Source organism: Siniperca chuatsi, linkage group LG4 (assembly GCF_020085105.1).
Source record: "Siniperca chuatsi isolate FFG_IHB_CAS linkage group LG4, ASM2008510v1, whole genome shotgun sequence".
In the NCBI taxonomy this organism is placed as follows: Eukaryota; Metazoa; Chordata; class Actinopteri; order Centrarchiformes; family Sinipercidae; genus Siniperca; species Siniperca chuatsi.
Genome location: NC_058045.1, coordinates 16099374 through 16122305, shown reverse-complemented (window position 1 = coordinate 16122305; position 22932 = coordinate 16099374). Strand labels below are relative to the sequence as shown.

Here is a 22932-nt window from a genome sequence, read left to right as displayed (position 1 = left end):
TAGCAGGAAGCAGAATCAAGTGCTAAATGGCTAAACAGGAAGGATCTCTGGAAAAGTCCCTCGAGCTCATAAATAAGTAACCTTAAGTCCGCAGAGAGCCGGACTTTAGTTTAAACAGAGAGGCTTTGACGGAGTCTGACACTCACAGCGAGAGTTTGCTCTGTAACTGAGTTAAACATGAACCAATGATAAATCTACCAGGCTGGACACAGACAAGCTAATTTTAGCTCCATTGCTTGTGTTGAGTAGACTGAGACAACAACACAGAAACAAAAACAGTATGTAATGAAGAGCAGCAGTTCTGATATGTTTCTTCTGTTAAGTGTTTTTTAAGGAAAAACTAAAGGAAACAGTAGAACGACTCATCTGTAAGAAAAGTGCATGTGTGGAAGATTTTACAACCATTGTCTGTTATTGCATGTTTCAACCTGCTGATGAAGCAGTCCGGTAATCTAATTGAGTCATACACTTCCCCATTAACTGTATCCTGTCCTTAAGTCACTGTTTATGGAGTGCATAAATAACACTTGGGATACAGAATTATTCTATCTTCGTCTTATAATGTATCTCTTATCTATGCACTACAGGTCCACAATACAAGTGAATTGCTTGATTACTATGAAACACAAAATTAACCTTTCTGATGATTACAAATGTGGGGCGGCATGAGATTCAAGAGGTCAAGGTCACTGATGGATCTGGATCAGCCAGATGACCTTATAAGAAACTCAAACGTCATTTGGCTTTTGAGTGTTTGCAATGTGAGGCGTGTGAGGAACTTGCAGATTTAATGTTATCCAAAGCAAACATGGGCAGCCCTGTGTAGTCGAGGTTATATTGTGCTCACAGGGGCTGTGGCTCAGCGAGGTTCCTGCGGGGTCTTTGCTTTTAGATACTGTCGCTCTCTCTGTGCCTTGGTGAGCTCTGGCACAGCACAGTCCTGGAAAACACACTCAGCTCTCCCGTCAAACTACTTGAGTTATTGAATCGCTGATAAGAGTTTCACTGCTTTGCTTCACAACAACATGAGCTGTGAACAATCGCTGCTGTGCATTTTTGCATTTTGAAATTTACAGCCCCTGTGTGTGCTGCTGCTGCTGCCTACATTTGCATTGGCACAGGCCTTTACAGTTAAAAGAATGTTGGCTGTCTGTGTGCACTCCTGCAGATAGTGAGGCAGGGAACATTGTTGCGTACAAACCTCCTTTAAAGTCAAGGAGCTAACATATTTATTTTGATTTGAAGGCATTAAAGAGACTTTAACATCAGAATATGCCAGCTGTTGTTTAAGGGAGAAAAGGGAAAGTGCGAGTGTGAGAAACAGGGAGAGGAAAAGGGAGAGGAGGTGGGTGGGGCAGACTCATTCCTCAGGACTAGTCGATCTTTCTATGCTTGTTCTGCAGGCTCAGAGGCCAGAGTGCAACCGGAACCACCGAGGCATTTCACCTTGCACTGAAGCTTTCAGCTCAGGAGGAACTACAGCCAAACAAACTGCCTGTGGCATTTTTTTGCACTGCCGTGTGGAGAATGACACGATGAAAAGAAGTTTCCATCACACCTACACACAGCTTTAAATATGAAGTCAGATTGACAACTGACTGCATGAGCTATGAAGAATAAAAACTCACATCACACTTTAAAGCAGTGGTTTGCAAGCTCTTTATGGTTGTGACCCCTTCAAATGGAGCAGTGTCTACTTGCAAACCCTGAATATTTCTGTGAGCAGTCCCACAAGTATTTCACAACAAGTAAGCAAAGATTAGTAAAAAATCTAAAAAATTTCACAAAAATCGAAGAGGTCCCGACACCCAGGTTGGCAACCACTGCTTTAGATGATGGCCTAGTGACTGAATCTGGCAGGAAACTTTTTGAGCTCCATATCACTCTTGCCCAAATCAAAATGTGGCTCAGATCTCTTCAACACTTGGCTATTATACTATATAACACAATATGGAAGATCACAAGTACACTTCAAAGTGTATGTAATAAGACTTGACTCGAGTGAATAACATCCTTAGGATAGGATAGGATAGGATTATTAGACGTGCAGTGTGTTAGACGTGTGTTCTTTAGGGTCAGTTAATTCACATACAGACAGATTTAGTTCGAAGATATACATAACTGGGTACATTTATGTTGCAGGTCAGGAGGAGTGAGTAGCATGAACATCGATCATATTCTAACTTCAAATCAATGAAAACATAGTGATACTCCTCCCTTATTTTGCTGAGGGCCCCCCTAACGCCTCCTCATGTCGCCCTCCGTGTCCCCACTTTGCGGACCATGCTCAGCAAAAAGATCTGCTTGTGACCATTACCACTCGCCTACCTGGGTAACACGCTGCTTTGCATTCCTGTTACATTTGCATAAACTTGAAGAATTTCCTGAGAAGCCGCATTTTGCGCGCTGACAGGCCTTGGCCATAAGTCCCACACTTTAAATTTACTTTTCGTTTACAGTGAACGTATATAGATTAAGAGAGGGAGAAGTGGTGTCAGATGTAAAGTGAAAGTAATAAGATATGAGGATTAATCCATATGGACTCCCCAGTGAGTAGAAAGTAAGAGGTAGGGTGGAGGAACATACCCCAAAGTACTGATGAAGCCATTCACCGAGCCTTCCGCGTAAAGAGACACAATGTCTCCAATGTGAAGAAAACTGGATCTGTGCTCTGACATTTTCACTGAGTAAACGTGTTAAGATTTGTTCTGGTTCCCAACATGCAGACGAATGGTACTTCTCTTCGGGTGAAGTGATCCACACGTTACTGCGCCTCCAGTTAAGCAGCAGTGCTCAGATTCACCGTCATTCTTCCAGCTCTACATTTCAGCAAGTCGATTGCGGAAAAAAAAAGCGAAAGTGCAAAAACTGGTGGCGATTTTTAGGAAGCGCTGTGTTTTTAGACTTCTTCAACTTCTTCCTGTATGTCAGACAGACCGGAGAGAGCTCTTCTTCACATCCACTTCAGGGGGGAGGAGACTGCTGCTGTCAGGGCTGTGGGCTAATTCCGTTCAATGACATGTTTTTGTTTTTATTCAGAGAAGGCCCTCTGAGAAGTACAAGTCAGTCACTTCTTTCTACTTTTAGTAGAAAATATACATCGCAATATACCTATAGCTGTAGGGGATATTATATAGATCTAATATAGAGATATTTTGGGAGATTAAAATGTATCGTAAAGGCTGCTCAATAGACTACAACAGATGTAACCTACTTGTTTCTATTGGAATGTTGCATGATAAGACTTGTGAATATATAGACATAAACATATTAAACATATCCTTTATGAAAATGACGCTCAACTCATTTTCCTGTATGTGTGTCGATTGAAATATACAATATAATAATGCCATTGGGAAATAATTCAATATATTTTTAAGCAAGCTAAATATTATGAAATGTTATTCCATCCTGCTTCTTTTCACAATACCACTTTTAAAATTAAAAGACAAACTTTGGAAAAGTGGACATTTTGAAATATAAACTGCTGAAATGAAATAAAAAATGACCTGCAATAAATGCTGTTATTGCAAAAAGAAGCAGAATTGGATAACATTTCATAATAATGAGTTAAGTTTTAACAACTGAATCCTATAAATTGTTAAGTCAGCTAGGATATGTATAAGTTACATTACATATTTTGTCTATATTTAATCATATGATTGCTTATTTTACAATGTCATTTATTTTTCAACATTGAACACTTTGGGTTTCCATAGCCCTGAGCATCATTTCAGAAAACAAATTAATTTAGGCAGGAACAACATTTCACAAATAAATCAACAAAATGGAAATCACAACAACATTTCACAAACTGCAAGTGGTAAGCACCTATGTCCCTTAGAAAAGATTTGCAAAAAACCCCAACATAAATATAAAAAATCTAAATACAAAATGTGAAATATATTAACAGTAACAGCTGGGCACGAGCCATGAGCATGCTTTGCAGCAGACAGAGAAGACAACACAACTGTGTAAATCATAAATCACACATTAATAGTCTATCAACAGGTTTTCACGTTATCTGATTTCTTTTCATCAAAATAATTAGGTTGGGTGTGATTATTTTATACACACACACACACATACACACACAGGCAGTGTCTTCCCAGACAAATCACAAAAGTTTGGTAGTGAACTTTTGGCAGCATCACACACAACATCCTGACTGCACTTACACATGGCCAGAGTAAGTCTGTTTATCAGTGGGTCCATTACAGGTCCCCACGCTGCTACAGCAGCAAGACTGACAGAGACACTTTTGCAACAAACACAGACAAACAAGTACATGTCTTTTTCTCTGTACAACAGAACAACACGTGGTAGTGCAATTTAATTTCCTGCAGGCAGGTGTTTTGTCTTTTTTTGTGAAACGTCAGATTTGACATATAAAATGTCTGATAAGCTTATAAAATACAATGCAATGTCAAAGATTAAACCAGTAGTTCCCAACCTTTTTGGCTTACAAAGAATAATGTCTACTTGGGGCTCCTTGTCACATGTCAGATGTCTTTGAGTTGTTAGTACTTCCACCAAAGAGACAATTCCCCTCTAAACTTGTCATTCAAACTAAACTAACTAAAAGAGGTATGCAGAGAAACACCTAAAAAATGAAATACAAATTTGATATATAATAAACTTTTGTTCTTTCTTACCCCATTAATCATCTTATGGACCCTTAGATTTATCTTGTGACCTTTTGGAGGGGTCCGACCCCCAGGGTTGGGAAGTACTAGACTAAACTACCAAATCAACTGTATATAAAGTGAAAACTAGTTCCAACCCGACCAGCTACAACAGTAAAATGCTGCTTACATATCAATGCATCAGTATTAACAATCTAATAATGTCATATATAATAATATATCAGTCAACAAGTACTTTTACTCTTGTTACATTAAGTACATTTACAACGATGATGATGATAATGGTGGTGGTGATGTTTCTGTGGAAAGTTTTATAGATTTTGAAAGTTGGAGCCACAAAGAATACCAATTGCGTGATGTGTGATAATCATGACACATGGACGTGAAAACATCTGAAAGAAAGTGCCAACATTAATCTAATTTTAGCTGATGTTTATCCTATCAGTTACCTAATTCATTAGAAAACTTTAAACGGCAGTAGGTGGTCTAAATGACCTGCAGTGAAACAGTGACAGAGGCTTTTCAGGGAAAAATTGTAGTGGTTTTGGACATTTTAATGTACTACCTATCTTGATACACAAGGGGCCGCTATAGATCAAGCCTCAAATGGGTCAGCCTCAGCTGCAATGTCATGCAGGCAATCCCATTATCTGGCCTGTATCGCCCTCTAGTGTTCACTTTACTGAATCAGCCGGTGATTCTGCTGTTCACCGCTGACTAATATATATATATATATATATATATATATATATATATATATATATATATAAACATATATATGCTATTATAGGACAGTGGAGACAGAGGAGATGATATAGTTGTATAATGGTAGACTCTCTTCTGAAAACCATAAAAAATGCCCTGGAGTCCTTGAGCAGCGTTGATTTTTATAGCCCACACATCACAGATTACTGTGTACACACAAACTGGTTTATGTCTGCCTGGAAGTAACATGTTTACAGCCTTGATGTACGTAATAGTCCTTTTGATACAATGCCTCTAACAGAAAATAGGAGGCACAGTATTGTACTATACAGTCACTATTTTTTTATTTCATATGTTGACATGACTGTACAGCATTGCCAAGCATGTTGTACAATGTGAGAACGCTATAATAATTCAGAATGTAAGAAAAAATACAACAAATGGTTTTTACATTACTCCACTATATACAGTACAATATACAGTACATGATAATATACATGAAATATGTACATTTTCTCAAGTAGCCTACTGTACAAATTTGAGGTATTTTACTTGAGTATTTTCATTTTATGCTACTTTATACCTCGACTCCACTACATTTCAGAGGAAAAATTGTGTACTTTTTACTCCTCTACATCTATTTGACAGCTTGATCAACAAATTTAATATCATGTATTTATATACATTAAACTACCCAACATCATATGGAGTACTTAAAATGATCTCCACCTTGATCAGCTGCAACATTAAAATGCAGCTTACCCATTAATGCATCAATTTAAGTAATATACTATATAGATAAGTTACAAATTAAAGGAAAAAACAACATGAAGTGTCTAAGTATGGAGTCAGGCCACCACAAGCCTCCAGAAAGGCTTCAGTGCTCCTTGCCAAGTCTGTGGAACTCTGTTGGAGGGATGAACACCATTCCTCCACAAGATATTCCCTCATTTATATATGCAACCTTTATTTAATCAGGTCATCTCATTGAGATCAAGATCTCTTTTACAAGAGAGACCTGAGTACAGCAGAAAGAAAGAAAAACAAACATAGCCAGACCTAACAAAAGGATATATAGCTTCAGAGACAGTCACAGACATCACTGAATAGATTTGAAGATAAAAGTTTATATTATGTCATTTGGTGTCATGGAGATGGTGGTGAGCATTGTCTTACACGTTGGTCCAAAATCTTCCATAGTTGTGAAACTGGGTTGAGATCTGGTGACTGTAAAGGTCGTGGCATTTTATTCACATCATTTTCATACTCACCACTAAATATCACAAATAGCTAGCTATAGCACATTTCTTTATATTCATATACAGACTACAGTGGTAGGTAGTGTTTTGTTTCCATCTCCTGTGATATCAATACAAAAATAGACTGATAAATGATGTAATGATGATTGTTGCTGGTGTGTATGAGAGAGAGAGAGAGAGAGAGAGAGAGAGAGAGAGAGAGAGAGAGAGAGAGAGAGAGAGGATTAATGTTCCCATATTGGCAGTGCAGACGCACCTTTCCACCAGCTCCGGACAATGAAAGGCTCCACTCCCTCCTCCTTCATTCCGCACCACACAGACCTGTTTTCTCGCTTTTGTGTTTTGATAGAAAATTAAACACCGTCGGTCGGAGTCTTTCTCCCTCTAAATCCGTGGGCTTCGTATTGAGCCTGCTCAGTTTGCCTCCGACACCACCAGCAGGACTCTCCCGGTCACACTTCACTTCACTGCCAGTCGTTCAAGTCGTCGCGAGGCACCGGAGGATGTAAGTAAACCAGACTTCTTACATTTTTATGAGTTTCTTCCCGAGCACGTGCGGTTTCTGCTTTCACGCAGGTGATATTCACTACAGTTGATTATCGCTGTAAACTTTCGGATACATTGTTTCTTTTTTTTACCTTTTGTTACCTCGTGGATGTGCCGAGTTAAGGGCTTGCGCGGCTTTAAATAAACAATTAAATGAACCTAATATGGTGGGAAAGCGGGAATAAAGACGATAGTGTAATATCTTTAGCAGGCTACCAAAAGAGAAAATCAATATCAGTGTATAATGACTGGACCAAACAATAGTCTGAGACAGGAGAGCTGAAAGAAGGTGCATGGCTTCCTTTGGTTCTTTGTGTCTCACACCACATTGTCAAGACTTATATTGACAAGCTATGCAGTTACTGTGATATATGTGCTGTAGCATCACTGTTCCCCGTTGACTGGTTTGCCCCTCTTCACAGACAGACGCGAGCGCGCACACACAAACACACACAGGAGATGTGTTAATACACACAAAATTATACTCATAATTTTAAGGAAACTTTACTGCCAACCGGCCATTTTCAACTCAGTTCAAATCCTTTGTCAAAGATTATCAAATCAAGTTTATTTATAAAGCACATTAAACAACCATGTTGACCAAAGTACTGTACAATAACTTAACATAGATAGAATAAAATCACATAACATAGTAGCCAGCATAAAATACTATCCAATACACAAATAAATAAGGTAAAGGAGAATTTTAAACACAGAGGAGTAAAAGTGAGGCATAAATCCATTAAGGGCAGTCAAAGGCCTAAAACAAGTGGGTCCTAAGTTTAGCCCTGTGTCTACAGAGGGGAAACACTTAATTGAAAATGGTAAACTGTTCCAAAGCTTTGGGGGGGCTACTGTAAACGCATTAGGAGGTAGGTTTGTGCTCAGCCTGCTTCATTTTGCTTGTGGGAATTGACACATTTTCTACTTTTCTCCCCAGAAGCTTGAGAGGTGAATGCTGTGAACAGAGTTGGAATGCAACAGGATTATCATCTGACCTTAACTCAGAGGAGGCAAAGCAACCAGACCATTAGATCACACGTTTTCTGATCTTTGCTGCACTACAATGCCTTTGAGGTTATAATGTCTACGCTGAAGCACGTTATTCTACAGGATAAAGACCAGGCCGTTGAGAAGAAGCTGGACTGGAGTTACATTGAGTGGGCTGAAAATGAAGTCGTCACCACAAGTGTGACAAATGCACAGACACAAACGGACTGGGGGCCTTTTGAGCACAAGGAGAGTCAGACCAGCAGCCCGGTCATAATGCACATAGATCTCGCACGGACACATTCCAAGCTGAGACATTCGTCCCTGGCGGACACCGACTGTTTGGCAACACCTTTTTTCCAGTTTGATCGGCAGGCCCCTGGGCGCATCTCCACGTCTCCCACCTTGAGGAGGATGAGGAGCACCCGACGTCCTCAGATGGATACCTGGGATCCTTTCAGGATGGGGAGCACTCGGGAGGAGCCATCCCTCCTAAGCCCCCTGTCCCCAGTACACAGAGTCAAGTCTCCTCTTGCAGCAAGCCCCCTCTCTGATGGAGAGGTCTGTCAAGACCGTCAGCCCATTTCATCCTCTGGCCGACAGAGAACCAGATCACATAGATCAAAGACTTTTGACAACGGCATCACTTCCAAGAGACAAGAATGTCACAGTGCTCATCCTACTCATATTAAAGATTTTGGATTTTCTGATAGTGAAGTACGGGTGAGCTTTTACCAGTATTGTGTGTAATTTTAATTAAAGCATATATATATATTAGTATAATAGTCAGTCAGAAATCATTTGATTCCCTAATCATCTTACAAACCTCTTCCCACCATCACCACGAGTCACGTGCTGTAGTCTAGTGAGGATTTTTACCTAAAGCCTATCATTTAAATGGTTACACATTCCTTCCTTGGGGAAACCTTCTCTCCCTCATTCTGCCTTGCCTCCTGTGGTGGTCACTCACAATGCGAGCTTTTGACAGCAAATGAATCAGCAGTTACATGCACTGACAGCTCTGACCAAACCCATTGCCTTGAGAACCCTGGGAAGTGCTCTCTTTGGGCCCCTATTCACCGCAGTCAGCAGTCGCCCAATAATGGAGGGGTCAGTGAGCGATGGAAAAAGATAATGGGGAGATCTATTCATCAGCTCGTGGTATTCAACCGAGCACATTCTCAATAGAGTCCTGACATTCTCCTCAGATATCAGAGGCTTTTGAATCCAAGCGACCACTTAAAACACTGATTCAAATTTGAATGTCTTTGAAAGTGATATAGTGGTGTTGTTAGCAGTAGGAGGTCTTCGCACCTTCTATTTAATGCTGAGTGTACAGTAAGACAGTGCTAATATGGCATGTAAATAGTATAATAATCACAGCTTTGGAAACTTGAGAGCACTAAAAAATAAGAGTGTTTTTTAATGTGTACAATTATCTGATTTTAACTAACATCATCTCAGTACATTTACTGTAATATATGTTTTCAGCAAACAGTGACGTGTTAGTGTATAGAGTGGTTGCATTTTTTTTCATTGACTGATGCAGAATTTTTCTCTTTTTGCAGGAGAAAGAGCATTGCTATAATAGGTAGGTGTACCTCGGACTGGTTTGCATGCTGTAGTGTGCCCTGTCAGCGTAGACAAATACACCAGGACTTCCCTTTCAAGTTTGTGAGAACATGTTTGCATATCAGAAATGTACTGTAGGAAAGCTTTTCCTGTAACTGATAAACTGGACTACAGCACTCACATTTGTTTTGTCACATTTGGGTTTTGTTTTTGTTTTTTTTGTCACTCTGATTCATCAATCACCAAATCATTTCATAAACACAAAAATTTGAGCTATAACTTGTTACTTCAGCATCACGAGTGCCATGCCTATTGTGCTGGCAGGACACTCATGAGTTTGGATGATTGGACCTTTGATTTAAGGAGCCCCATTGCGTATTCATTGTCACTCATGTCTTTGTTAATGGAGCATAAGCTTAATGGGTTAAGTTTTGAGAGTCCCATGGTTATGTATGGGCTAGACAAACCCTCATTAAGGCTGTTTTCTCTTACTGCCACCCACACCCCTCCTAATGGGCTGCTGGGCTCTTCCTCTCACTGGATAATTAGGCAGCTATTGTCTCTGTAATTGCACCCTGGCACTGTGCCTCTTACAGTGACCAGGCCCTGCAAGCCATTGGTTGGGACAGTTTTGTTTTGGGGCATCATTATTTCTCTTGTTGTGCGGGAACAAAACACCCATTTTTACAAGTGTTCTTGGTGGCAGAGAGGCTGACACAGAGAAAGCTTTCTGGGCGGTCACAAAGCAACAGGATGTCATTGTGAGGATGCTGTGGAATGAGCTGCAAGGAGGCACTGACCTGGTTTAGAGGAGTAATCGTGCCTTTCTTACTGTCCCATTTTCCACTTCTCCTCTACAGTGCTCAGGTGCTGCTGCTGATTGTTACCTGTTTTACTGCCTGCTCATACATTGATCTGGCAGGGGGTTGTATCAGTTTACCAAGAAGAACATGACCCCTGCCAGTGAGAGCAATGAACAGTGCTTTCACAGTTTCCTCTTGGAGGGGAAAAAACATACCAGTTTACTCCTGTTCATTTGTAGACTAACTTATCCTCCGAGTGTACAGGTTGACCCTGCAGCCACATGGCCTACATGGGCATTTGAGTTAGTCTCGTTTGCTGCTTGTGCAACGGTGCAGGCACAGCAGCAGAAATGCAGCTAGTGTATGAGGGGATATTATGAGATTTAAGAGGAAGAAAGATCATTCAGTCTAACAAAGCAGATTTTACATAGAATAGTAGACCAAGACAAACCAGTACCGGCATTGTTCCTCTTGCTTGTACTTCTGTTCCAGTTTATTGTACTGTGATAAACAGGGTCATTAGCCCTGATCTGTAGGCCAGGCTTCCTTGTGGTCTGATCAAGTCCTGATAACCTTTGTCAGATAGAAAGTATGTTGATCTACTGCGATGAGGAGGTGGTGTGAAATGGATTCTATAACAACATTCTCTCAGATCTTGTGTTATTATTTCTCCTTTATCAGATCATTTCTGATTTACTTCTGAACTCTAAACTGTTCTTTTTAAAGCCAAGACCCTGAAAAATGTGAAAAATGAAACTGCAGCATGCTGAAAGTGAACCGTACCTTTGGCAAAACCAGCCTATCTGGTAGCTGTGCTGCTTATTCCTGCTGTCTTTAACCACGTTAAATGGCAAGAAGCCTCTTGGTATTGGCATTGCCATGGTTTGGATTGTGATTGTTGGAGTCACACAGTCACCAATCAAGTTCTTCTATGTTGAGAATCTGTTAGTCTTGCAACAAATGAAAACATGTATGTGGCCATGCCTTTTCAAGATATTTGGTCTGCATATTTAAAATCACCTGCACCCCCATAACATAAATGAATTACATTCATTAGGGTCTTTGGATTTGAATTTCAACACGCAAATGCTCATTTTTATTTTCAGCAATAATCCCTGAAGTACAACAACTGAGGATAAGTCAAAACACTTGAGAACAGTGGCTGTTTGAGCTTTGCCTGAGGCTAAAAGGCTGGCCTGTGTTTTTCTAACTATGAAAAGGAGAACAAGAGGATTATAACTGGCACACACTGACAGCTCGCCTCCTTCCACACAAATAGAGTGATCCAATAATCAGCAGCTATCCACACATAACCCAGACAACACTTATCCTATGTAATTTCTGCTACTCATGTTAATCGCCAGTTTGCTGCACAATGCAGATGGTATCTCAGTGGTATTTCAACCATGCAAAAGGACAAAAGGAATTCTGTTATTTCCTGTGGCTTGCACTAAGTCTGTTCTCTTTGTGCTATATTATATTTACAATATAATAATAATGGTTCTTGTAACAGTAAATCTCAGAACGTCCAATGAGGCTGTTTTGAAAGTGTCAATCGTTACTATCAGTTTTAATTTTAGCGTGTTTGGCAGCCAAAAAAGTGGAATACCATCTGAAGACACTCACCTGTTTAATGTTCCCTCAGGCTTCAGGAAAGGAGACGGAGCTCTGTGGTGGTCAGCTTGCCCGGATTGGATGTTTCACCAGGAGACCTTTTTGTATCCAATGGAGCAGCCGACATATTAAATGGTTCAAACTTCTCTGGTAAAATCTTATAATATATTATATATATTTTAATGGTATTGTTTCTTACATTGTGAACCAAGTGGCTGATTTAACCCTATCAGTCCCAGCAGAGTGCTGGTGGTCCGCCCCCAGTTTTAAGTGATGCTTCCACATGAACCCATTGGTGCATCTTGCTATCAATCAACATATAAATAGCCCCGGTCCTTACGAGCAAAATGAGCTATCATTGCTTGACTGTAACCCATCCCTGCGTTTTGCTGTGGCAATCCAAGCAACATGTGAGCATCAAAGTTTGGTTGTTTCCCACTCTCCATTACGAGGCTGTAAAAAGTTAATTAGTTGCCTTTGTTATTTATTGGTTATGATGCTTTTAGAAACTATTCACAGTCTAGGTGTTGACCCTTGACCCCCATAAAGTCAGAAGAACCTCAATAAAAGTTATTATGTAAATGTTTGTTCTTTCTAAATTTCAGCCTGTATTATTTTTGAGGCTGTTGTAAGCTCGTAGTTGCTGTCAGTTTCACCAAAAACCTCACAGATGTCACTCATTAGTTGAATTACTGTTTTGTGATGAGCTTTCATACTTGACAACTTCAGAATTTTAATAAATTGCATCTTGTAACATAATTTTTCTAGACGAACCTAAATTCTGTATATAATCGAGCATTAACCTTGAATGCAAATGCAATTATTCACATCAAATCAATTCTTCATTTAATAACAACCCTGGTAATTCTGAAAAAGACAACACATTCATATTTGAAGCTAATTAGAGACTTTGAGAGGCAGATAAATGGAGATAAATGGAACTGGCACTAAACTACTAACTACTACTTTGTACATAATTTAACCTCTCATATTTGCAAAAATAACTGAACCATTTGTACTTGCCGTAAGTGTCCAAGTCCACCATAGTTTTTATCCTAACACACTGTTTTGATTCTAATTCCATCTATTGCACATCACACATTCCTGTTTGTTATTTTGTTAAACATCTGTATTTTATGTTTATGATTCTTACAGATACTAAGAAGCCAAAGTGGCCTTTTTCAAGGCGTAGTACGGTAGGTGTATTGTTTGTCTGTTAGTTGTTGTTGTGTGTGGCTGGTGCCAATGGTGTGCTTGTGGTTTGTTTTTGATGTGCTTTGTTTGGACATTGTTCTCTGACCCACTTCTCAAAGCAGATTAATGTGGTTCCTCTAATCCATTTTGGCCCACACAATTTTTGGAATTGGTCAACACTTGAAATGCAGAGCTTGAGCCAAACTTGTTTAGTTTTTCGACACTGTCGTATGGAGGGATATTTGAACAAAATAACAAATCTGCAAACACGCCCTTTCCCTTGATCAACACACATCCATAACTGAAAGTGCCTTTTCAAAACCTGCCTAATATAACTGTGTGTGTTTTTCCTTCACCTTTCAGACTAAAGGGAAGTTGCAGACAGGCACAGCATCAGATATTGAAAAATATCTCTCAGCATCACAGATTCAAGACTGGAGAAACTCTGACCTTCAGAGGTATAAGGTGAGAAATGAACACTGTCTAACACTGTGTTTGTTACGTAAATCATCAAGTTGGTTCTGACTGTGCAGTGACTTCTAACCCAAACAAAGTCAGAGTTTGAACAACTAAGATCCAGATTTCCAATTCAAATAGAGCTCAGTGTCAACAAGTGACTCAGAAATAACAGGACGGCAGTTAGAGGGAAGCTCCTGTAACGTTTAAATGACACAAGTTGTGCAAGAACCCGAATTTCTAGGCAGTAACCAGTCAGGTTGACCCTACACACGTATATAATCAAACACTGACATACGCTTGAGTGTCTCAGGATGGTGGTAGGAGCTTTACAGTGACAGAATATACAGTTTTTATACAAACATTTGAGGTGAGGTGTAAATAAATGTCTCATTTCCCCGTTTAAGTCTTTCTTAAAAGTTTTTTGTCTTCCTGTGTGCAGGACTACTCTCTGGCGGAGTTCTTGCGGGACCAGTCTTCCCAGGTGAGCGCCGCCTCTGACCCTCAGGGCTTCAAGAGACAGGAGGCCATCTGGGAACTCCTCACCAGCGAGTGTGTTTACTTTCTGGATCAGCTCATGGTTCTCAAAGAGGTACAACGCCTCATAACGCACATGCACATGCAAATACACACACACACACACACACACACACACAGGATCACAAATAAATAGACCAAACCCAAACGAAACCAAACACCTGCTGCTTTGTGTTTTTCGTCCCGTCACTGAATTCCTGGTTCGAGGTTCATGTAAAAGTCTCTTTGGTTTTTCCATTCTTTACAGCAATAGATTAGAAATGTAATGCTAGCACACCAGATAGCCTGAGCCTATTCTCTCTCTGACTTCTTTGTTGCTTTCAGGTGTTTTTGGCTACGCTCACAAATCTGCAGATGAGGAACTGCCTGACTGATGTCGACTCCTGGAGGCTGTTTGCAAACCTCAATGAGCTTTGCCTGGTGAGACATGATGCAAATAAGTAGAGTGAGGCCTGCTAGTTCTAGGTGTATTATGTAAATAATTACAAACAAGAGCAGCCTTCATAGCATTATAATAACGCTGTTTGTTGTGCAGCATCTTAAAGGTAAAAGACAGTAAATTTTAACTCTGTCTTATTCTTGAAAAAGTGCTCTCAATAAGACGATGATGAATGGTTTATTTATTCAACTTTTATTGAACCAGAAAAAGCCTCCTTGAGATTAAAAATCTCGTTTTCAAGACTGCCGCGTCCAATAGCAATGAGGAGAGACAATCAACATAAGACAGATAACACAAGATACAGTATGACACAAAATCAAAGTAACATTTATAATAAAATCATACAAAAGATTGAATCCTAGAAACAACCTAAATAGCAACCTAACAGCTGTGTAAAACCAACAAAATCACTAAGACTAATCTAAATCGGTAATGTGTGACACGCATAGCGGTCTTATTGGTGGCACCCAAGATGAAACTGAGGTGATGATCTATTCATTCGTTAATTTATTCATCACGTGTGTGACGTTTGTATATCTCAGACACGGCTTAATAGAGAAGTCTTTTAGTGTTGTTTTTGCCTTTAATTGACAAAAGTTAAGTGTATGACGCATCTTGCCACAGCCTTCTCACAGTTACACTACAGTTACTGGTGAAAACAAAGGGACCTGTGACATTAGAGGACTGCGTCTTTCATAGGGGATGATATATTTATATTGGTTATTTTTGGTATTGTTATTAGTTACTTTGCGACAAAGTTGCAGTGTTCGGTTCATTAAGTAACTTAGATAAAGCGAAAAGAGGGCAATACATTTAAAAATGTGGAAGTTTTGCAACAAATATCTTGTCTAACTTCATGTAGCACTTCACGTTAAGTGGACAGCTGTTAGCTTTATTGTTAACAAACTGAAAGTGGCTGGGGTGTGAGAGTGCTGGCTGTGCGGTGACTCTTGACACTGAGTGTTTTCTGCTGCAGGTGAGCTTTGGTTTCCTGAACAACCTCCTCCGCGTCATCAAGGACACGTTGAAGACTGCTGAGGGTGGCGGGCTCACCCTGCTGGAGCTGCTGAGCAAGGCAAGTGTGGCTCACATGTGGACACAAACACACTGACTCTCACTGCAGTCTACACTCAAGTTATTCCTTCAGTTGTAACACTCCACTAATAAACCTTTGGAGACAAAGGGAACATTTCACACTTAAAGGTGGGGTATGCGATTCTGGAGAAATCAAATACAATGACAAATAACATGATATAGAGCGAACAACGACACAGCAATTAATATAAATATAACTATCCTTAGCTAAGTTGTGGGTTAGCAAACTGTGGCTACAGCTAACATGTGAGGAGGACGAGACTTTTCCCAGAGCCAGCAGACCAGCTTCAGACAGCGACACTCACAGCTGTCCTGCTGCCAATGCTAACAGCACAACAACAACGCGTCTTAGCAAAGTAGAAAGTTGCTGAATGTCCGCGGGCAAGTCATTTAATGTTATCTGACACACAAATCATGGCAGGAATAGTGTTGTGTGGCTCGGTCCGAGCCTCTTTGTTTGTTTCCAGTTTACAGAGCCAGGGCGGTGTTGGCCCTGGCTCTGTGTGCGCTGAGTTTTTTTCAGTGCACACTGAACGGACAGCTAGCGGACTGTGAGGAGATATGACCCACCCAAAAAAACGTGTATTGGATTAGAATCGCATACCCCACCTTTTTTTAAGGACAAACATTTATAAATGTATGCTGGGTATGTTTGCACATTATGCAATAATGCAGAACACACATTAAACTGGAACTGATTCACACCATGATGTATTTTTTTTAACACATTTCCATTTTTAATCACAGACTGAAAAAAATCACCAATAATCAAAGATTGTGATATTTAGAATCATTGTATACATTATAATATTTGTCCACACTAAATATGATTTATGTATTATATATATCTTTACTGACTAGATTAGAAAGCAGGCTACATTATATAGGCTGGTGCTTAAATGATACATTCATTGCACAATAATTATTTGTTTCGAATCATAGTTTGAAATTTATGTATGTATGTTTTGCAAAAATAACACTACCATTATTTGTTACTAGTCTGTTCTCAGCCTCATCTCCCACTACAGGAGCCTCTCCAGAATAAAATATTAATAATAAGAACTCATATTCATGGCTGTGACTGGATCAGGTTGCCTCAAGGAGCGCACAATTCCTCTGACACACTTGAGATAAAACTAATCTACAACAATCCTAGTTTAATATTTTGTTCTTTGATAATAAATGATTTTGAGCTCCAAAGATCAACAAAAAAGAAACTGATAGAGAAAATAAAGAAAAAATAATAGAAACTTCTTCATCATGCTGTTAAATTATACATCACAAGAAGCAGCAGAGAGGAAATATTTCACACACAGGTTCAGTGTTTTGTGCTTGTACCCAGATTGGCATCTTCTCGCCTTTTTTATGATCTGTTTATCTGCAGCTTAATGGCTGATGTGACCCAGCAGTATCCTGATGTTTGTGTAACACTCCTGTCTGTTGGCAGGCTTACCAGGAGAGCATATGTCACTGCCTACAGAAGTACTGCCTCAACTACTCCACATCTCTGCTTTATCTGGACAGCCTGAAGCCCAGAGAGGACTTTGGAACTTACGTGAAGGTACGGGAGGGAGCTCATTGAGGGCAGCTAAATTGTGTGTTTGCGAGTGGCAAGGACGCTGTGTAACGCGGCTGGCAGAAGCGGTACAAGTATAAGAGGGGACACACAGCAACATTGCTGCCTAAACAGCAAACAGCCAGTTCAGTGTCACAGAGGCCTGCCAAAAAGAGGAATGTGGCCATTTGTCCGTTGTGTAACCTTCCCTGTCATAATTTTTATGTATTTTAGGGCTTTTATTGTGTTTAGGTCTTAGATCGCATTTCTCTTCACACGCTTTTCACCGCCCATCCCCCCCCCATCACCCCTCTGTTCTAACAAACACCGTGACGAGTTCTTTCACCCCCCTGACCTCCTTCTTTTTCCTCCTCTCGCCCTGTCCTCTCTCTTTCTCCCCTTTTCTCCCCAGTGGTGTGAGAGGAACGAACAGTGCCGGAGGCTGCAATTGCGTGACCTGTTGGTGGCGCCATTGCAGAGGCTAACTCGATACCCGCTGTTGTTGCGGAATATCGCAAAGAGATGCCGGGTGGAGGACGAGATCAGAGGCCTGCAGGTTATAGCGGAGCAAATGGACACATCTATATGTGAGCAGCATACACCACCCTGACATGAACCCTGAAATGCATCACTATAAAATGTGCTCACAAAACAGTGGTGTTCTTCACCACCTGAGCACTTCAGCACTGCCTTATCAGCAGACTGATTGAGTACGCATACTGTTGCGGGGTTAGTTATACGACCTTAAGCTCTTCCCACAGATCTTTTCAGCTGCTGATGACAAGCTGAATGTTCCTCTGAGCTTCAAGTGTCAGACTGAGGTGTTTCTTCAGTCGGGTCTTTTTCAGCAGGTGGTTGACAATCATATTAAGATACAAGAAGCATGTTAAGCAGATGTAAATGAGGTTATCTCCATTTACACAAACAGATCAGTTTGTGTCTTTCAGAGCAAACAGGCTACATGCCTTTGGACGGCAGCCAGCGCTGACCGTTTATTCTTCATAGCATGGCTCTGCCTGCAGACCTGTTGTGGCGGTTTACTCTGTAACTAGATGGACAGGCTGTGGGAAATGTGCTGCAGCACTCCACCTCAATGTCATTTTGTTGTATTGAACAAATAACCATACAAAACCAAACCGTGTGGGCTCACAAATCTTAAATTACACACTTTCCCATAGCCATTAAAAAGGTGCGGCAGGGCTGCACAGGTGACAGAGAGTATTGTAAACATGGCTAAAGATGTGTCAAGCAATGTCCTCTGGGCGTGGGGGCATATTTACTGTAAAAGTTGAGTGTGCTGTAATCTGTCACGATACGGTCACGCCTCTGTTTAGCAGGCAACCATCACTATACAGGAAAACACAACAAGATAATAAAGTAGTGCTTTATTAGCCATGTTGTCACACTATAAAGACCAGTTTGTCTGTCATTTAGAATAAAAGGTGTCATTAATGTGACTAAAGTACATTATTATTCTTAAAAGGAATCAACAATTTGATCCTAAAACTATGTAGTACTGGTAGTTTTTTTTCAGCAGTACATTCCAGTCAGAGGTTTTTGTCTGTTTTTGTCCGTCTTGACTGAAATGATGGCACTCTGTTTCCAGGTGATTTAGAGGGAAAGGTCAAATGGCTGGATAACTACCAGAAAGTGAAACAGCTGAGAGATGCCCTGGTGTGGCTGCCTGTATGGGAGAGAGACAAGCGTGCCTTCGTTCCTGAGGTCTGTCTGGTTATGTGCAGATATGCAGCAGCGCTTCATCCTCCACTACAATTTTGTGTGCAGATAAGATGATCCAATCATTTATCTGGATGTAAAATCAGACATCATGAAAAGCAAAGAAAACTATTTCAGAGTATTCACATTTTACAGTGCAGTGTGTCATTAGCTGTTACTTTGGTATCAGAAAGGCGGAACAGTTTACATGCCAAAAGGTGAAAATGCTTTCTTCTTACCTGGTTAACTGCTTCTTTTTCAGAATCTGAAACATCTCTTAAAGACTGTCACTCTGGAGAATCTCATTTCTCACAGAAGTCTGCTGCACGAAGGGAAACTGGTGCTCACAGGTGTGTACAGCTGGCCTAACTCCAACACATTTTGCGTGCTTCGTGCTTCGATTTGAGCAAAATCTTACACCATCTTTCTGTGGTTCATTACCAGAGAATACAAAGCAGATAGATGTTTATCTGTTCCTGTTTGACGAATTCCTGCTGATCACAAAGATAAAGAGAAACAAGAAGGTGCGTCACTCTGTTGTCTTGTTCTCAGTCGGATTTGGGCCACGGCAGATATTCAGTATTAGGCTGTTGTAACGCTGTACAGAAGCTTCATAGCTTGTGCCCTGTCTTCCTGTGTAGCGGTCCATTGGTCCAGAGCAGAATCCTCTGAGGCTGCCACAGAACCTGGAGCTGGATCAGCTGCTGAAGGAGGGGTGCATCTTCACGGTTCTGGACCAGCCCGTTTCTCTGGACCGACTCCAGCTCAAGAACATCGATCAGCTTAATGCCTCAAGTAATAATAGTATTTTAAACATTCTTTCTTGTTGAGTTCAATCATTAAACATATTCCATAGTAGGGACACATTTCAGACTGCTTATTTACTGTCACATGCAGTAATGATTAACAACAATTTATTTGAGTTATTGGATTATTTATCTAATATCAGTGAGTGGATATGTTGAGAGCACTTGATTAAGCTTGATAAACTTCTCTCTGTTTATGTTCTGCTTGTGTGTTACAGTTGATGTTAATGGAAGAATTGTAATTTCGTGCTTCCTTTGTAGCATCGGGGCTGCCTCACTCTTTCATAATCATGCACCAGAACCGCTACCAGCAATGTATCGGTGCATTCATTCTGCAAGCTGCGTCAGAGTCTGCCAAGGTAGATTCACTTCAACTATGAATTTCTCAGAAGTTTTAAAAGGCATGCAGTCTTTTAAGAGGTGGCGGAGCACTGATTACATTCAAAAATACTGCGTACATATCATACAGATGTGCGACATCATATGTGGGTTTGTTAATTATATCCAAACATTTCTGCTTTCTGTATAGCATCAACAAAAGATTTCACTGTTAACATTCACAAAAAATTATCTTTTTAAATGTATGTTTTGCTCAAGGCAGTTTTGTATGTGAGTTTAGAGGATTTTCAAATAAACCTCATCACTTAATTTAGATTTACCTCATATGCCTGCAGTTACTTACTGACACAGAATATTATTTTAAATCTGCTGGGGGTTTCCTTTATGAAGATGTATTTTGTCTTAAAATGTACATGCGTTTTATCTGCAAGTTAGTCTTAAACTTTATAAATTGCCACGCAGTAAGGAACTCATAATAGTTTAAAGATTTATGCATATTACAGTATAATTCACATACATTTCTACTTATGTGCATCTCTTAAGTAATTTTGCCCTTTCTGTAAATGGAGGGAAATTGTTTAAGTCACTGCTCAGGAATGATCTTGTATGTGTGGGGCAGTTTTGTAAGCTCAAGCACAGAATTAGTGATGGCTCATATGAACCCACTTTAAAAATGAAGACTTATGCAAATAAGTAAATCATTATCATCTGAGCAAAGCATCCAAATAGCTGCTAACTGCTGGATAGTAAACTTGATGATACTTCTCTTTCTGAATACCTCCATGTGTGACTTTCCAGAGAGTGTGGATGTCTAAGATAGAGGACGCTATGACGGCGCTGCTGAAGCTGGACTCTCAGCAGCCGCGACTCAAGAGCTCCTCCCTGTGGCTGGAGTCTTCACAGATATAACCCATCAAACAGCACTAGAAGCATCTGTAATGCCTCTACTGTCAATGATCACTTCATGGTCTCCTGACGTCTTGTAAAATGAGTGCACTAGCACTAGGATCATTTTGTAAACTAAATGTTTGCCTTTAAAGGTAGCTGCTGCAGTAGTGTACAATAAATAGATTGTGTAGTAAAAGTTGTTCTTGAGTGTTTTTCCTGTTTTAAGAATACACATCATTTTTTTTTTTTTAATCTAGCTTCTCATCCTGCTTTCTCAGTGCACTCTTTTCAGTGACATTCAAGGACCTTGACAACAATTTCCCCCCAAGTTCTATTTAGTAGCTGATCCTAAGCTTTTGATCAAATCACATGCTCTTCATCAGAAGATGGAGTTTGCTCAGTTGTCTCAATTTTTAAGCCAACATGGACAATTCCATGACAACTGGGCAAACTCCATCTACTGACCAAGATCATATGATACTGTATGATCGAAAGCTCCAGAGCAGCTACTAAATGGACCTTGAGGTGAGACTGTCTTTCCAACTGCTGTTTCCAAGGTCAAGAATGAACTTTGATCCTCAAATTAAAAAGGTCTTACTTGGTGAACAAACTCAAAATCAAACTTTTTTTTTTTAACTAAGAGATATATATATATATATATATATATATATAATATAATAATTTATATATATATATATATATATATTTATATATATATATATATATATATATATATATATATATATATATATATTAATATATATATATATATTTATATATATATATATATATATATATATATATTTATATATATATATATATATTTATATATATATATATATATATTAATATATATATATATATATATATATATATATATATATATATATATATATATATATATATATATATATATATATATATATATTATATATATATATATATATATTATATATATATATATAATATATATATATATATATATATATATATATATATATATATATATATATATATATATATATATATATATATATATATATATATATATATATATATATATATATATATATATTATATATATATATATATATATATATATATATATATATATATATATATATATATATATATATATATTATATATATATATATATATATATATATATATATATATATATATATATATATAATATATATATATATATATATATATATATATATATATATATATTAATATATATATATATATATATATATATATATATATATATATATATAATATATATATATATATATATATATAATATATATATTATATATATAATATATAATATATATATATATATATATATATATATATATATATATATATATATATATAATATATATATATATATATATATATATATATATATATATATATATATATATATATATATATATATATATATATATATATATATATATATATATATATATATATATATATATATATATATATATATATATATATATATATATATATATATATATATATATATATATATATATATATATATATATATATATATATATATATATATATATATATATATATATATATATATATATATATATATATATATATATATATATATATATATATATATATATATATATATATATATATATATATATATATATATATATATATATATATATATATATATATATATATATATATATATATATATATATATATATATATATATATATATATATATATATAT

At 38.2% G+C, this 22932-nt stretch overlaps 2 protein-coding genes across 7 annotated transcripts in view; one reads left to right on the top strand and one right to left on the bottom strand.

Moving 5' to 3' along the window:
* itpr2 (inositol 1,4,5-trisphosphate receptor, type 2) overlaps window positions 1-2959 on the bottom strand; it is a 56804-nt gene extending 53845 nt beyond the window's left edge. For 2 of the 3 annotated variants that reach the window (XM_044194885.1, XM_044194886.1), the window contains exon 1: window positions 2587-2958. In XM_044194885.1, coding sequence (XP_044050820.1) covers window positions 2587-2678 — 92 coding nt within the window. In that variant the 5' untranslated portion in view covers window positions 2679-2958. Of the gene's footprint in view, window positions 1-2586 lie in introns of all 3 variants that reach the window. The other variant, XM_044194887.1, reaches the window with a different exon arrangement.
* Window positions 2960-6823: 3864 nt separating this feature from the next.
* Window positions 6824-21356, top strand: plekhg7 (pleckstrin homology domain containing, family G (with RhoGef domain) member 7). Of its 4 annotated transcripts, none has more exons than XM_044193931.1 (17): window positions 6824-7115; window positions 8097-8869; window positions 9715-9737; window positions 12167-12285; window positions 13291-13331; window positions 13693-13794; window positions 14228-14377; window positions 14647-14742; window positions 15738-15836; window positions 17304-17417; window positions 17824-17998; window positions 19018-19133; window positions 19390-19477; window positions 19572-19651; window positions 19769-19922; window positions 20152-20292; window positions 21071-21356. In XM_044193931.1, the coding sequence occupies exons 2-17, from the start codon at window positions 8240-8242 to the stop codon at window positions 21085-21087; spliced, it is 2145 nt and encodes a 714-aa protein (XP_044049866.1). In that variant the 5' UTR covers window positions 6824-7115; window positions 8097-8239; the 3' UTR covers window positions 21088-21356. The 4 variants fall into 4 exon arrangements, with proteins under 4 accessions (XP_044049866.1, XP_044049864.1, XP_044049865.1 ...); XM_044193929.1 differs by having other exon boundaries at window positions 6827-7115; window positions 8100-8869; window positions 20195-20292; XM_044193930.1 differs by having other exon boundaries at window positions 6827-7115; window positions 8097-8863; window positions 20195-20292.
* Window positions 21357-22932: the final 1576 nt, after the last annotated feature.